This window comes from Poecilia reticulata, linkage group LG4 (genome assembly GCF_000633615.1).
Source record: "Poecilia reticulata strain Guanapo linkage group LG4, Guppy_female_1.0+MT, whole genome shotgun sequence".
Classification (NCBI taxonomy): Eukaryota; Metazoa; Chordata; class Actinopteri; order Cyprinodontiformes; family Poeciliidae; genus Poecilia; species Poecilia reticulata.
Window position 1 is genome coordinate 823,647 of NC_024334.1, and position 15,293 is coordinate 838,939.

Sequence of the window (15,293 nt, forward strand, 5' to 3'; positions counted from 1 at the left end):
TTAATTACTAAAGCTGGTAGGTTTGCTCAAGCACCATTTTTACACTGATTAGTTATTAGCTCTTAAAATTCTATAAAATGTAAGCTTATTTTATTTTGTTGGATGAGTGTGTGTACACAATAGATATGAATAAAAAATACTTGTTCTTCACAAATAGTATAATATTGAAAAAGGAACAAAAAGCACTTCGTACAGATGTTAATATCCTTAAGGACACAAACATTTTCTACATATTGGATTATCTTGAATCCAACCTAATTTGTTTGGGAAAAAATGCTATACTTGCATGTTTCTCTTTGTTTCAGGCTTGAAAATCAATAAARCTCCATGTCAGATATTCACATAAACAGAAATCAATGTCTCATTTACATCTTTGATGCTTGCTGTAAGGATGGAAGCCTGACCATGTGAAAAGACTAATGAAGAGTAAAACATGCTGCACTGTAACTTTCTTCACATCTTACAAACACAGAACATTTGTGGTGAAACTTGTTCAGACCTACTGCTTTCTRCATGCTTACTAGTGCAACCAACATATCCTCTTTCACAAAACATAAACCCATAAGCACGACMCCCATCTGAGCTGCCTCTGGCCATTCATAAATCAATGTGCAGGTGGTGTCATCCTGCACAGCTGAGTTTTCAAAGTTCAGATGTGCAATGCAGAACGACAGRAGATGTCATGCAGTATCGAAGTCAGCACTGTTCATAAGCGTCTCTGACAAAAGTTCCTCCTTATAAATACATTTCAAAGTAATGGGTGAACAAACTCAGTGTTGGGATCCAGTTCTTAAAAGATTCAAATATTTTTGATATTTTGGTGTTTTTAGGAATCTTWTATGAGCCCATAATGGTCCTGCTTTATGACARATAGCAGATTCAAATGTCCAAAGTGATTTAATAATGCAGGTTATGTCTGTCCTGTGGAACCATTGATTGTTAGCAATGTAATAAATGCAGCTACATYCCCTGAATTCAAAATGTACTTGAAGCAACTGAAGAGTGTAAAAGTGAAATTCACTTTGGAGCTACGAACACTTCAGGSCTTTTGTTGTGTTCGCTACATTCAAAATGCTCATCACAGACTTACCTGCAGGACACTCCTCCTCATCTGCTCCGTTTTCACAGTCCCTCTCTCCGTCACATCGCCACGATAGCGAAACACATTTGCTGGCCACCCCTCCACAATCAAACTTCTCCGGAGGACAAGTCTGTCGGCCTGTTGCGAGAGAGGGGCGGGAAAGCAAAAGAATGAAGACAGAGGGAATGACAGAGAGGGGAAACATGGCAGAAAGGAGGGGAAAATGGGAATAGAGAAAGAAGACAGGAAAGGCAAAAATGGGACGAGAAATGGAGAGAAAAGGGACAGTCAGTCAATGAAACAGTTTGATAACTTAGTTATCTTGTTGCTCAAATCGATTTCTTCTCAAAGGCCTGCAATTTAACTAGACACACAGTGACAGTGGAACAAAGAAGAACACTGTCAGGGCAGGCACAAAGCTGTGAAATACACAAATGGACAAAGATAAAAAAGAAATGCTGAAAAAAACAAGCACTACTGTGTGTAAATGTWGCTGGGAATAAAATGGTAAAGATTTCTTCACCATCAACAACCTAATAAATTCCTTGTATACACACAGCTGTAAMAATGGTGACTAAAAGAATTAAAAAATGCAGTTGTGGTACAAAATATTGTATTATCTGCATTTATTTTTCTGTTTCTCTAAYGAAAATGTGTAAAAATTAATGAAAGTATCTCACAGCTTGTCAACAAGTCTCTCAAAAAAACTCTGTGCATGTGAGTGAGAACAAAGGTCCTACGGTAAAAGCCCATTACTGTACAAGCCATTGTTCCTCCATGGGGGCTGGTAAAAATGAAAAATACAGCATTCTTACACATCAAATTTTCAACGAGTCCCCACAACAAATCCCTGTCCTTTCTCCTTTCAAACAGGCACACACACACACACACACACACACAATCGTGCATATACACACACACTTGGTATAACACCAAAGAGACTCCAGCCCCAGATCACATTACTCGGCTGTGTCAAACCCAACTCCATCAATTATACATATTTGACCACCGGCGTGCTTCCTGGCAGCACGGTTGTGTTTGTGTGTGTTGCAGCCACAGATCAATAGCACCTCTGGGATTTGCCCATTCCGGACTCATTCCTTTTTTATTCATCTCATATTTCTTCTTTCTCATTTTGATTTTCACCAGCGTTTTTTCATCTCATACCGTTCAAATGTTGGTTATCGTAAAAGAAGGTTTGAGCACTGCTGCGTTTTCTGCAGCACCGGCTCACAGGTTCTACCTCTACAACTGAATGCAATTTAGTTTTCAGCTGTTCTGGTTTTGGGGTCCAGAAATTAGACTCATCTTCAGTAAATACAGTATGCATCCTGATGGGGCCCCTTTGAAAATTGACAACCTTTAAGCAGGTATTCAACATACTTTTCAATAAGTCAACATATCTGTGTTAAAATGCGTTATTGGTCTAATGGAATATTTAAATAAAACAAAAAACACATTTCCATTATCTGCAAGTGTAAAATTATCATAATTCACAGAAAATGCTTTCAAACATCCTTCTCTGTGTAATTAGTCTACATAATGTGTTTCACTTGTGATAAAATTCCTGAAATAAGTGAATTTTTCAATAATCTTCTAATTCACTGAATGGGTCTGAAGACCTTATTTATCTGCTTTTCCTACTTGGTCTATATTAGTTTTGGGTTCCACCATCCCTCTTTCTTTCTTCCTTATAATGAATAAGAAACTCCTCTATGCATTTTTCCCTTAAAACAAATTTGATTCGGCCATTAAAATGTAAAATCATTCTGAAAACCATTGCCCAAAATATATAAGCATAAGTGCCAGATCATGTCTGGTAATTCCTGCAGTGACAATGAGAATTTGAATGTGCATTCAAATACTTATCAGCTCAAAGCAGCTTCACTACCTAATCTGAAGGTACATATATGAAAATAATGATGTACATGAAGGCCAGAAACTGTATAAAAGAAATGCTTTGGGCCACAAAAAACATTACTAATCGGTTACTGCTGTTTTGAAGCCAGTCTGGCATTTAGCCACCATCGTTTTGGCAAGGTGATCGCGATGGAGATACTTTAAATTCAGAAAAAATATCCGTCTTCAGGCCATCCACTTAAAAATAATACCACATTTATGTAACTCAAGAAACAACTGCACAATTTTAGGGTAAATTGTAAATATGCTAAATAATTGTGTCTCAGAGGGATGGATGTTGGGATCACTGTTGCCTTGTAGCAAGAAGGTCTTGGGTTAGAATCCCAGTGAGGGGTCTTTCTTCCTTTCTTCATGGAGTTTCTCTAAATTGCCCTCAAGTGTGAGTGTGTGATTATTTGTCTTGGTATGTCTTGTCTGTCGCCCAATGACCGCTGGAGATAGGTCTGTTCTCGTTCTCTGCTGTTTTCAATCGGCTGATTTGCCTCACCTGCAGTTCCTGGGTCATATTGCCATTTTGCTGTCTGCTTCTTTGCTCAAAGTCTGTAACTTTCAGTAATTGTTTATTAAGAAAAACACACTCTGACCTTCCCAAACCTACAAACCATGGCAGATTGCAAGGTCTACATTGAATACATCAAAAATATTTTCGGTGAGAAAGCCCGGTACAATTTGATATTACATTTATTCAAAGGCATTCCAAACATCTGGTAATCTCCAATAAATAATAATTCACCAGTTTCACTATGCTAGACCTAATCAACAACTTTGTTCATTAAATTTTGTGCCATCCAGGGCAAAAGCCATGACTGAAACTGAAGAACACCATGAACAAAGGGGTGGTTATGTTCTTATTTGAAAGGATATATTAGCTTCTGCTGTATTGCCAAGATGGTTTTCACTGTGAAACTACATATTAAAGTATATTTGGTGTTTGAACTAATAAAGTAAGCTAAAATAGGACAAGACCTTGCTTTCAATGACAAACACCACAGTTACTTTGCATCTTTGAAAGGCAATTTTATCCAAATAATTCTGGTTGTATGTATACATTTGCATTTGTATGTAAAATCTTAACCATGTCTGGACTGGAGAAAATCCACAACAGGTTAAAACCTGTAAACTCAGTTCTGTTTAAAAAAAAGTTGCATAATGATAATAAAAAAAACAAAAAAACATGCAGATTACCGTTTTTAATGTTAAGTGATTGACCTTTCCTAATATACCAAAAGACTAATTTCACCAAATAAAATAATACAAATTATGCATAGGAAACTAATCTCTATTAGTAGTAATGGTTTTCTTTCGGCTGACTGACCCTCTTATCACCGTATTCTGAATCTGTTCACAAGTGTTACATGGAAGTGCAGCCTAACGCCTTCTGTGCAATAATGCATGAGTCTTTTACAAGTCCTCACAAAGAAGAAACATCCTTTGGGGGGGATCCACTAAATATCTGACTGACAGCTGAGTTAAAAGGAAGTAATTTGTCTGACTGGCCCTGGGCCCTGGGTGTCTGGAAGGGACAGTCATAGAAGAGCTGCCTGTCAAACAGCGAAATACAGATGAGTGAGAACAGAGAGTTCTGCTGACATTGATTATGACTAAATAAATTAAACGATTTTTATCCCAAGGACAATAATACTCAGGAAAAAAAAGGAGAATTCAAGTTTCCTACTATTGAACATTTAGGCACTTATCTATAACTACTTGAAAGACTGTTCAGCTGTCTGCTGTTAAGTCAGAGAATATGGACTAACCATTACTATTTGTGGACAGTAATACAAATGACATTGTCTAAAAATTTGCAAAGTTTTAACAGAAAGGTGGTTTATTATTTAGCCTCTAGCACCTTAAATTAAAACAAAGTTTACACACACAACATAAAGTATGGTGGTAGAGAGCAAACACACAAAAATTAGCTCATATTAATCAGATTGGCAGTTGAGAGAAAAAGAGAAACAAATGCTGATATCTAAAAGGCCACTCAGTTTGGTCACTGCCAATGACAGCAGAACTGATATTATCCACGAATCAGTGAAGCAGCTTGGTGGTGAGCAGTAAGATGTGTTTGTTTAACACAGCAGCTCCCAGGTGGATGTATCCGTTATCGAATGAGTGTAAAACAGGGTCAGAACAGCGAGCAGACAGTGAATAAGTACAGGATATATCAGGGCAAACAAAGCAAGGAAATCCATTTAGGTGATCCCAACCTTTTTAGCTATTCCATTTCTGTGGCATACAGTACATATGTATCAAAACAAATGTGGTTATTAGAAGTATCCAGCATTTATGGAAAAGTTACTATGAATTTCCATAACAAAAAACAGAGAAAATACCAGCACCATTTTTTAAGTGTGAGGTTGAAGACCATGTACTTTTATATATATATATTTAACAGCATTTTCCACAAATATCATAACCCCCTATAAAAGGAAAGGTAATTTTGCAAATGTTTTGTGATTTTCTCCATTTTAGAAATGCAGTTTTGGTTATTTAAAAATGACACCAATTTTCTAAAGTAAATATTTATAAAAATTGTAAGCCATCATATTTCAAAAAAACTTTTGCGGGTCTAAATGAGTTTAATGTAGTTGTTTCTGGAGCAAAATTGCCTCTTTCAATTGTAAAGAAAGACCATTGCAATAATGTGCAGTAAAGGATAAAATGCTTTATGAAATACTGAAAAGACCACAAAAAAATATTAATCCTTCCCATTTCCAATACCTCTAAGCCACATTCTTGTTTCTTGGTCATTTCTAAATGGTAAATTGCAATCTAAGCTGATGTTCGTCTTGGGGTCAAAAGAAAAACAAAATCTCATTAGACAGATGGTGTATGATGCAGGTTTTTAATTCAGTTGAACAAACACAAGTGGAAACGGGAGCACACTTATTATTCACCTCACACAGACTGCCTAAGTGTCTATTATAGCAGGGTATAGGGGTGGACTGAGCAAGGCGCTCTATGCTAATGAACTTTTGATTAACTACTTTCTTAAATTTCCCTCAAAAGGAGGGAGGGATCGAAGCATTGTTGCACACAACCGCCTTCTCTATCAAAGTGCTTGGTTACCATCTAGCTATCCTCCCACGTGATTGATTAGGAGGGTTCAAAGCGCTGGATGCTACTGCTAAGATAATTTATTAATTATGAGGTATGTTTACGAGACTAAGTCAGCTATAAGCCCCCATTTTGTCACAAGGAAACATGTCAAAACCAACACACACTATAGGGTGATAGTATAACATGATGAATATGGAGTGCAGACAGTGTCGACTAGATTGGCAATGAGGATTACAGTGTTATGATTTCAATGTGGAAAACTCTTTGTACTGCTACGTTTAAAGATACAATAAATTTCCAACTGCAATGCTTGCAGCACTACACTGATTGATGAGGTTTCTCGCTTTAATGTCTTTTTATGCAAAATACCTACGCTCTCTCTCACTGTGTCGGTGGAACATTAAGAATTCCCAAATACTCTGCAATGTTGTGAATATCAATTGGCCCTGCAAACAGTTTAAAGGAGAAAGTGAGTCACATGGGACACACCCACAGTTTCTTTGGTATGAAAAGGTACAGAGCATCATTTTTTATTATGGTACATGTTAAAAAACACATTGTTCTACAAAAGACATTTGGGAATATCTGTATAAAAATATATTAACTCAAGAAAAGGCCTGTTATAACCATTTATTTCAGAATTTTTCAAATGAGAGTAAATGCCCTTATCGCTTGCACAAGTTTGACAGATCATCAATTAAATCTGACTTACAGGGGATTCATAAGAGCTGATCGTGTGTGAAATAGGATAATTAAGCTGAATTTTCAGTTGAGAGGTGGCTCTATAAATTGGTAAGTGGCTGCTTGAGAACAATAAGCTTTTATTGTTGTGCAGTAAAAACAGGGCAGAGGCTTTGTCTGACTACGAGCAGCTATGTACTTGCCCTTCATACTGGTTCAGTCTGGTCTAAGGAAGGCTAAAATAAAATGTTATTCCAACCAGATTTATGCAACATTAGTAAAATTAACATGACACAGTCTCACAGCTTCATATTAGCTGTCAGTTATCAAATTGAATATGGAGAAGGATCTAATGTAAAGAAGTGTTATTCACCTGCCATTTTCAGTTTGGATGGAACTAATAGAATTATGATGCTATGATGTTTTTGTTATGGATTAAATGTCATACAGACATCAATGCAAATCTGTGTATACTACAGTTAGGACTACACATATTTAGGAATCAATTTAATATATATTTAAAAATGTTACTTTAAGGCCATTTTGACCATAAGAATGTCCCAAAGTGCAGTTTCCCAATTTCAAATATTAGGAAAGATTACGATATAATTCATAATTTAGAAAACAAACATTTATGCTTTCTGCCAAGTAACACACAGGCTGATGAGTCTATTCATTACGTGGCAGATATTTTTGAAAAGAGGCTCAGTATACTGGAATCACAAAATTACTATTTTTTTCTGAAAGCTTTTAAAACCAATAACCTATGTTGAACCTGCTGCAAAGTATTAGTGCATAGTCTCATCCTTGTTATCTGCACACTGTTCACTGATTTTTCAATCAAACTCCATCATTTTGCAACATATACTGTTGAATCGAAACACTAAGTGATAGTGAATTATAAATGGAAGATAAAGTAACGTGAAATCAGTGTGCATCTTTCTTGTGTTGCATTAGCAGTAGCAGTAGTACTAGTATCTGCAGCAGTAACGATGAAACAAGGCCAGGGAAAGTAACTTAGGAATGAAGAATGAGATCAGCTGGTCACACAGTGGTAAATATCTATAACAGGGGAAACGAGGACAAGATGAATATACTCCAGACTGTGGAGATGTTGGGTTGTAATCTGATCAAACAAGATCTTTTTATGTCCACAGGGTCAAATGCATGAAAATAGATTAGGAACTTTTAGATAAATATCCTTTATATTAAATAAGTAATAGAGAGTAAAAATATATATCCCAACCCAATCATAAAAGTACAAGATGCACAATAATCTGCTTAGAAAAGATCAGTCAGTTATAGTTTAATTTGCCAAAGACCTGGATTATACTTTTTTTTCAGATTTGAAGTTTTAGTCGATAACATGTAGGTATTGTGGGTGAATAGTTCAAATGTTTTAGAAATAACGCTATGCAGAGTAAATTATGTACATTCCCGATACTTTCCATTGAATTAATAAACATAAGTGAATCAAGTTATTGATAGTTATGTAATCCAATTTTGTTAAGTGCAATATATATATATATTTTTCTTACCTGAACTTAGCAATTTCCTCTCATATACTGTGTCCAAATAAGTGACAACCAGAAATGTGAATCATAGTGTTCAGACAGAGGTCAATAAATATCCTGGCTCTTTGTCATTCCTGTCGACCTACAGGACTTTGTGAAGTCAGTAAAATCTATAAATATAAAATCCCTTTCACATTTGTTTTATTTGTGTAGTTGTAGCTATGTAAAAAGGGAAGTGTAAAATAGCGCCTTCATTTGCAAACCTTATGGAGAAGTGTGGCTTGTTGATGTTGCATAAATATTTTTAATATTTTATGTTTCATTTCTTATGTAAGTGAAGTGAGTATTTTATTTTAAGTTATTTTTGAGCTTTGTATAATAGCAAATTTCTGTGATGCTCTCTTGCTAATGCAACCAACAAATTTCCATTTTATGTAAATTGTATTGATTAGCGTATAGGATTACAAAAGCTTCTAAATTCTATAAGGATATGCTATTCATGAAATGGAAATATATGCACTTTAGTACTTTAGTTTAAGCATCTAATCAATAATAAAGTATTTTATCCTAAATGTTAAGTAAAAGTATCTTATAACTGGTTAGTCAAAAATTGTGTTGGCAAAATTATATTCAAAAGTTACAAAAACTGCAGCGAAAAGCCTCTTTTCTCCACATAGACATTCCTGTAATGTCTTATTTTGTCACAAGGCTCCGTGAAATAAATAAAACAGGTTAATCTATCCGAATGACATCTCATTGTAGGTTCACCGTCAGTTCACTGTGTAAGAACAGGCTAAAAAGTACAAAGCATGCTCTACCAAGCACACTTCATTGACATGATTTCTTCACTTGAGTAAATTGGTGACAGAATAGCTGTGAGCACGTGTGGATTTGCACATCCAGTTGCTTAATTAGTGTATGCATGAGCTGAAATGTGTTCAAAGAACTGTAAGTGTTACAATGGTTACATGCAATTTTATATGCATGAGAAAGTGTGCTTGGGTAGCTGTAAAAAAAAAAAAAAAAATTGGCACGTTTATGTTCAAACACATTAGTTCTCAGATCCCAATAGTGTACACCAACTGGAGCATGAGATTTAATTGAAGCAGAAGTTAGTTGTAGGAAGGAGTCTGGCTTTTTAAACTGAAGTTTGGTTTAGCTTGTTAGCATATTGAAAATAAATTAAATTGACATCATATTTGACACAAAATCTGACACACTCAGTCTTTGTTCGAAATCAAGCACATCAACACCCCAATGTGTTGTCCTTCACATATCAAACCACAACTTAAACGAAGGTTGACCTTGATTATTGGCTTTGATTAGAATTCTGATCTCCAATTATTGGAGCCCCGTGGCAGCAGACGCAAAGTGTGTTAAAGACAGAGAGATCAAAGTCAAGTTAAAGTGGACAGGAAAACGGTGAAGGGGAGGAAGGGGAGTGCTTGGAAATAAGAAGCACAATGTTAACAAAGGAATGGAATAAAAATAGTAATCGTAGAAAGTTGTTTCAACAGAAAAGCTAAGAGCAAATCTATGACAACAAAAGAGTCAAAAGTCCAAAGTCAAGTTTTGAAAAGCAGCTATGGGATATACAACCAGCAGAGCATGGTAACAATTTCTTTCAAGAGGTTATTTTCTGAGTGTTCTGTGTGGAGGCATGAAGCAATGTGGCAGCATGACATGCATGCTTTGCGTACGAGAACAGAAAAGAAGTAGGCACCAAAAATATCAAGCTCTACCAGGAAAAAAAACTTCTTCTGATTCTCCTTCCCAAAAATCTCTACGACACAATTTCTACATGACATTCTAATGTCTCTGAATAAACAGACTGACAGAATAAAACTGCTTCTAGATCTAAAGATTTGGCAAAATCATCCTCTTTCAGTAGCTGTGGCTGAAATAGGATGCTGTTGTCTCCCTCAATCTCTTCTCACCATTCCCCCCCCGATCTAAATTGTGTGCAGAAAGAATAAGCTTGGAACCATTAGCAATGTCTAGACTTTGTGTCTGACAGTGCCACTGGGGAAGAAATACAGCGCGACACCAGTGCTCCCATAGGAAATTACTCGTTTTATCCCCAATATAACTGTAAATGGATAGTAGGAAACAAATTGGCCGACAAATATACTCAGAATAAAATGGAAACTGATGAGATTGTTGGGGGGGAAAAACAGCAGGGAAAAAAATGAATCAGGCTTCTGTTTTGCAACACAGACAGTTGGGTTTGAACTTTAAGCTTAAAGAGCTCTAAATCGAAATTCAGGGCAAAAAAGTTAATGCAAAAAGATTTTTAAAAAAATTATTCTCTAAAGTTTCTAGTTTAGCAACAACAATTATATGAAGAATTAAGTTTATAAAAATACACAACCATTTCTCCATTCTTGTCTTACTCTGATACAAAACCAGACCTAAATGTTCCAGTTTTAGGTCAATCGGGTTTAGTACAATTATTCTTGCTTTGTTAAATGCCAGACTAAACAGATTTAGGAATCTTTCTCCAGATTCAGAAATCGACATCATTTGGTAGAATATTTCTTTTAAACCATACAACTTTAGCCAAATGTGTTTTGTATCCCTTGAAAACCTTCTCACAATAGTTTGTTAGAATCTGGGCACCGCTGCTGAGTCAGGTTTCAATGCCATCTTGCGTGCAAACATTTTTTTATTTTAGCTCATCCCACAAAATACTGTTGGAACTAATGAAAAAAGTGTATAAGAAAAACTAGAATGATTTATTAAACATTTGTAACATTCATGGGAGCTTGTAAATGTTATATCCATTTCTAAAATGAGTTTATTTGTATTTATTAGTGTCTTTTGATGCCAAGGTCACCGACTTTCTTCCAGGACGAAAGTGCAAGGAAGACGTATACAGGTAGGGAGAACAAGAGACAGGCCGCCTGGGAAATTATGGCCGGTCTGAGGCCGCCTCAAGCATGAAATTGAAGCCGTCCGACATCGCAACTCAGTGAAACCTTTCCGCTCGTATTCTAGAATAATTAACGAGCACAACCTCCTGCCACCCTGCTGCATTAGGCTGACCTGCCTGTAGTCTCAGAACAGACGGGCAAATCCACAGTCACTTCTCCACTGTGGAGCAGGTGGAACCGATGTAGAGGAGAGGAAGTGGGAGGGAAGCAAGTTCAAGTCTCAAACCGGACAGCTAACTTTAGTTTTGTCCAAGACTAAACCCTTGGACAAAAAGGAACTGCTGACCACCGGGAGACATGAAAATAATTTCTCTATATTCCTCCGTGACTCATAATTCTTTTCACAACATGAGTCACACATTTGTGTTACATTACAGGAAATGTATTCAGCACACAAATGGCGAGAAGTGGTGACCAGGTGGACACCGTCATTCGTTAATAAATGGTATGGGGTTTTGAGATTATCAAATTGCATAAAACTCAGTACACAAAATGAATAGTAACTTAATAAATTGCTTGTCATGTCTTTTTACTAAGCTTAGTTTCAGTTCATTTTAAATGCTATTAAAATTTACCTCCATTGCACAAACAAATTTAAAGATAACACCTTAGCAACATTTCATAAATGGCCTATCTGTTAGAAAGTAAAGGAGCCTTACAAACTATTCTACAAATTGTGGTTGTAGCCCACTAAGACGAAAGTGGAAAGAAATTGAAGCACTTATGCAGGAGAACTGATGCAGATAGATTGTATCATACACTTGTTTTAATAACTTCCTCAAAGAGATGACAAAAGTTCCATCACTACAAATAATTGTAATTCACGTAAAGATGTAAAACATGCAAGCTGGTTAAAATGTTCTTGCCCAATGCTCATAGCACAGCTGAGTGGTCAGATCAACATGAAGGTACGGATGTGTTTGAGATGGGCTACAATTTCTGCAGACGCCTGAGAAAACAGGAGTGCCAGCCAGCACGAAATGCTCTATTAGAACGTGCACAAAAACTACATCTTTCATACATAATTGTAACAGTTCTGTACACAATGAGACTGCTTGTTGTTCAGAAGGCTGGGAGCTGCAGACATACATTTTGCAGTAATCTTACCGTCATGCCTTAAACTACACAACTGGAGAAATAAAGAAATAGCTCTATTCCAGCTTTGCATTAAAACTACATCTCACAGCAATTGCTATGATGCAAAACACAATTACCATGTTCAACAGTCAGCATCCACTCATTGGTATCTGCTGTACAACACCAGCAACATTCTGCAGTTATAACTGAGTAAACGTTCAGGGGTCCCTCCTCCCTGCATGGACATTTGAACTCCAGAGGACAGGGTTCTAACAAACTTTGTTTCAAAGTTCCACACTTTTCCGAATATAATTTCTTTGCCCTTTTTAAAACATTTTGAACATTGAGTAACAACTCTTTTCACAGCTTGTTGGCATCTGCCCTCTCTTAGATTTAGTGTTTGAGGTGATCCAACTCTTGGACTTGTCAAATAATGACTGGAGAATCAGAGGAGTTTTGTGAATTTTCTTACCTTCATCCCATTTGTTAAACAAACATCAGCTTTAGTGCTTAATTTTGACATTTTAAGAAGTCATCTTTAAAAAAGATCCAGGTAAAATTGGATGTGAAATTGCCTGGAACTGTAAAGGAAAAAAAAGAAAAAGAGGTAAACAAGTTTTCTTTATTCAATTCTTTTTTTTAATCAGAGCTGTGAATAAAAAAAAATCCCACACGTTCCAAGACAGCAACGAAACCTTGAGAAGAATTCAAGCTGCAAACATTCTTTAAAATCAATCTGCTTCTGCTGTCCAAGTCTACACAATTTTTTCTTTAATCTTTTCCCCAGCAAAGCTATGATTACCATATGGAAAAGAACTTGATGAAGGTAGTGGAAATGAGTGGATATGAGCTCTATAAATCATGACTACCACAAGTGGGTGAGAAGTCTTGCTGTGATGAGAGGCACCGCTTTGACAGTTTGTTTCTCTAGATGAATGACTTTCATCAGCTGGATTGGAAAGAAATAAACCCGGAGGTATTGAGTAAAGTAGACCAAAAAAAATAAGAGATGATCAATATGTGCAAAACATATCAGGACACATTAAGATGTAAATTGTATTCAAACTATTTAATTACAAGTTTGAGTGTACAAATACAACATTTCCATTGCAAACGGGCTAACTTTAAGGCCTTGCAACAGAGTTGAGTTTGAAGCATATCAAAGAACCAAATGTTTTAAAATCCCCCGTTTTCTCAATTAAAACACAGCTGCTTTGATATCGTAATGGCAGAGCCGAAGGGGATGCGTACACTGTTGTTCTCTCGGTTTTATCTGACGACGCTTCTCAACCGTGAACAATGACTTGAGATTACTTGACTTCAATACTCATCAAAATTCTCATTTGTGCTAGTATACTTTCCTCCCATTCTCTTTCATAATGGGTTTAGAGACTTTTCAAGACAGCCTTTATCAGCATGCCTCCAAGTGTGAGATGCTTGAGTAGACCTGGAATAGATTAGTCACCGAGATGATACAAGGCTTTTATGTCATGAATATAAAATATCCTCCACATCTCACAAAAGTTTAGACATTCTATTATGGGGGTTTTGTATAACATTCTTAAGTTTTCAAGCATCCAGAAAGACAGAATAAAACGAGTGCAGTTATATCTTTGTCCAATACACGGTAGACTAAAAGTGACAAGTGTCTATTGTTCCTAAGCTTTCATGGTTAAACATCAAATAAGAGTTATAAAATCAATAAATAAATGAAGCATGAAACATTTTTTCCAAACAGATAAGTACTTTTATGAGCAAACCTTTGCAGTCACATCTCTGGCAAAAAAAAAAAAAAAAGGGAGAAAAATGGAAGTTAAAATAATATATGAATGATGATATGTGATCTAGATGTAAACTAGAGAACATGAACTGTTTCCTGACAGCTTCTGTTGTAAGCAGAAAATAGATATAGAGCACTTTTGATATACATTTCTAAATTGATATCTCACCTCCAAATGACCATTCTGCATGTTAAGACAAAAATAATTAGCTTGTTTTTCTAAACCTATATCAGTATTTTGATATGTAGTCACATCAATTCAAGCCTGAGCTTTAAGTGATGGAAAGGTAAAAAATAAAATAAATAAATAAATTGTTAATGTAGTGAGAAAGTTTCAGTGGCATGATGGATGCTGCGTTTTGACGGCGACATTACTCTCGAGTAAAACATATACTAATTATATGGAAAAAAGTGAGACTTGCATGAACACAGCATGGCTAAATACTATAAAGTTTTCTGGTTTTCTGGTTGTGAGAAATGTGCTGGTGATTGGTGAACAGACACAATGTTTGGCTCTGAAATACAGATGCCCCATAATGTTTCTAATCCATTTCTGAGAATTGATGCTACAACTGCAATAACTAATAAGCCACAAAGTCATACGATCATGCATGAACCACAGCTCGCCTTATTGAGCTGTATTTCCAGAACCCCCCTCAGGCCCAGGTTTTTTCAATGTGTAATTACAGAGAGCGACACCGCAACCTGTGTGTTTGTGCGTAGGTGTGTGTGCGTCTGCACATGTGAGTTTCAGAGCCATCATTGGAGGTCCATAGTTAATCAGCAGTCGAGCAAAAGTCTCAGGGATCAGTCCATCGATTCCCTCACGGGGCAATCAATTCCATCAAGGCATTACTTAAACTGAACTTAGATCAGAAAGTGGATGACAAGCAGCACACAAAATGACAGAAACAAGGTTGCTACACACAGATGTTGGCTGGCAGAAGGATATTTAAAGGTCTTAAACAACACAAAGAAAGCGCTGAGAAGCAAAAACTAAAAAATGTACAGAAACAACCAATGCAGATGCTTCTGGAAGGAACAGCAGGTACAGTTTACCCCTTTACCTCATTATATCAAGATGTTAAAACTAAAGGGCATTTTGTGCCATTTCTGAATTCTGTCCACATTGTATAACTTTACTCCGTCACCAAATCCATCACACTTCTTTTTGATTGTTGTGTTTCCATGGATTTGAAGCATAACAAAGGCAATGAAAAAAAAAAAAGACATGTAATTTTTTC

At 36.2% G+C, this 15,293-nt stretch overlaps 1 protein-coding gene across 4 annotated transcripts in view; it reads right to left on the reverse strand.

Annotated features, from left to right (window-relative positions):
* lrp8 (low density lipoprotein receptor-related protein 8, apolipoprotein e receptor) overlaps positions 1-15,293 on the reverse strand; it is a 161,073-nt gene that overhangs the window by 70,392 nt on the left and 75,388 nt on the right. For all 4 annotated transcript variants that reach the window (XM_008406182.2, XM_008406181.2, XM_008406179.2 and 1 more), the window contains exon 4: positions 1,091-1,219. In XM_008406182.2, the coding sequence (XP_008404404.1) occupies positions 1,091-1,219 (129 nt within the window). The remainder of the gene's footprint in view (positions 1-1,090; positions 1,220-15,293) is intronic.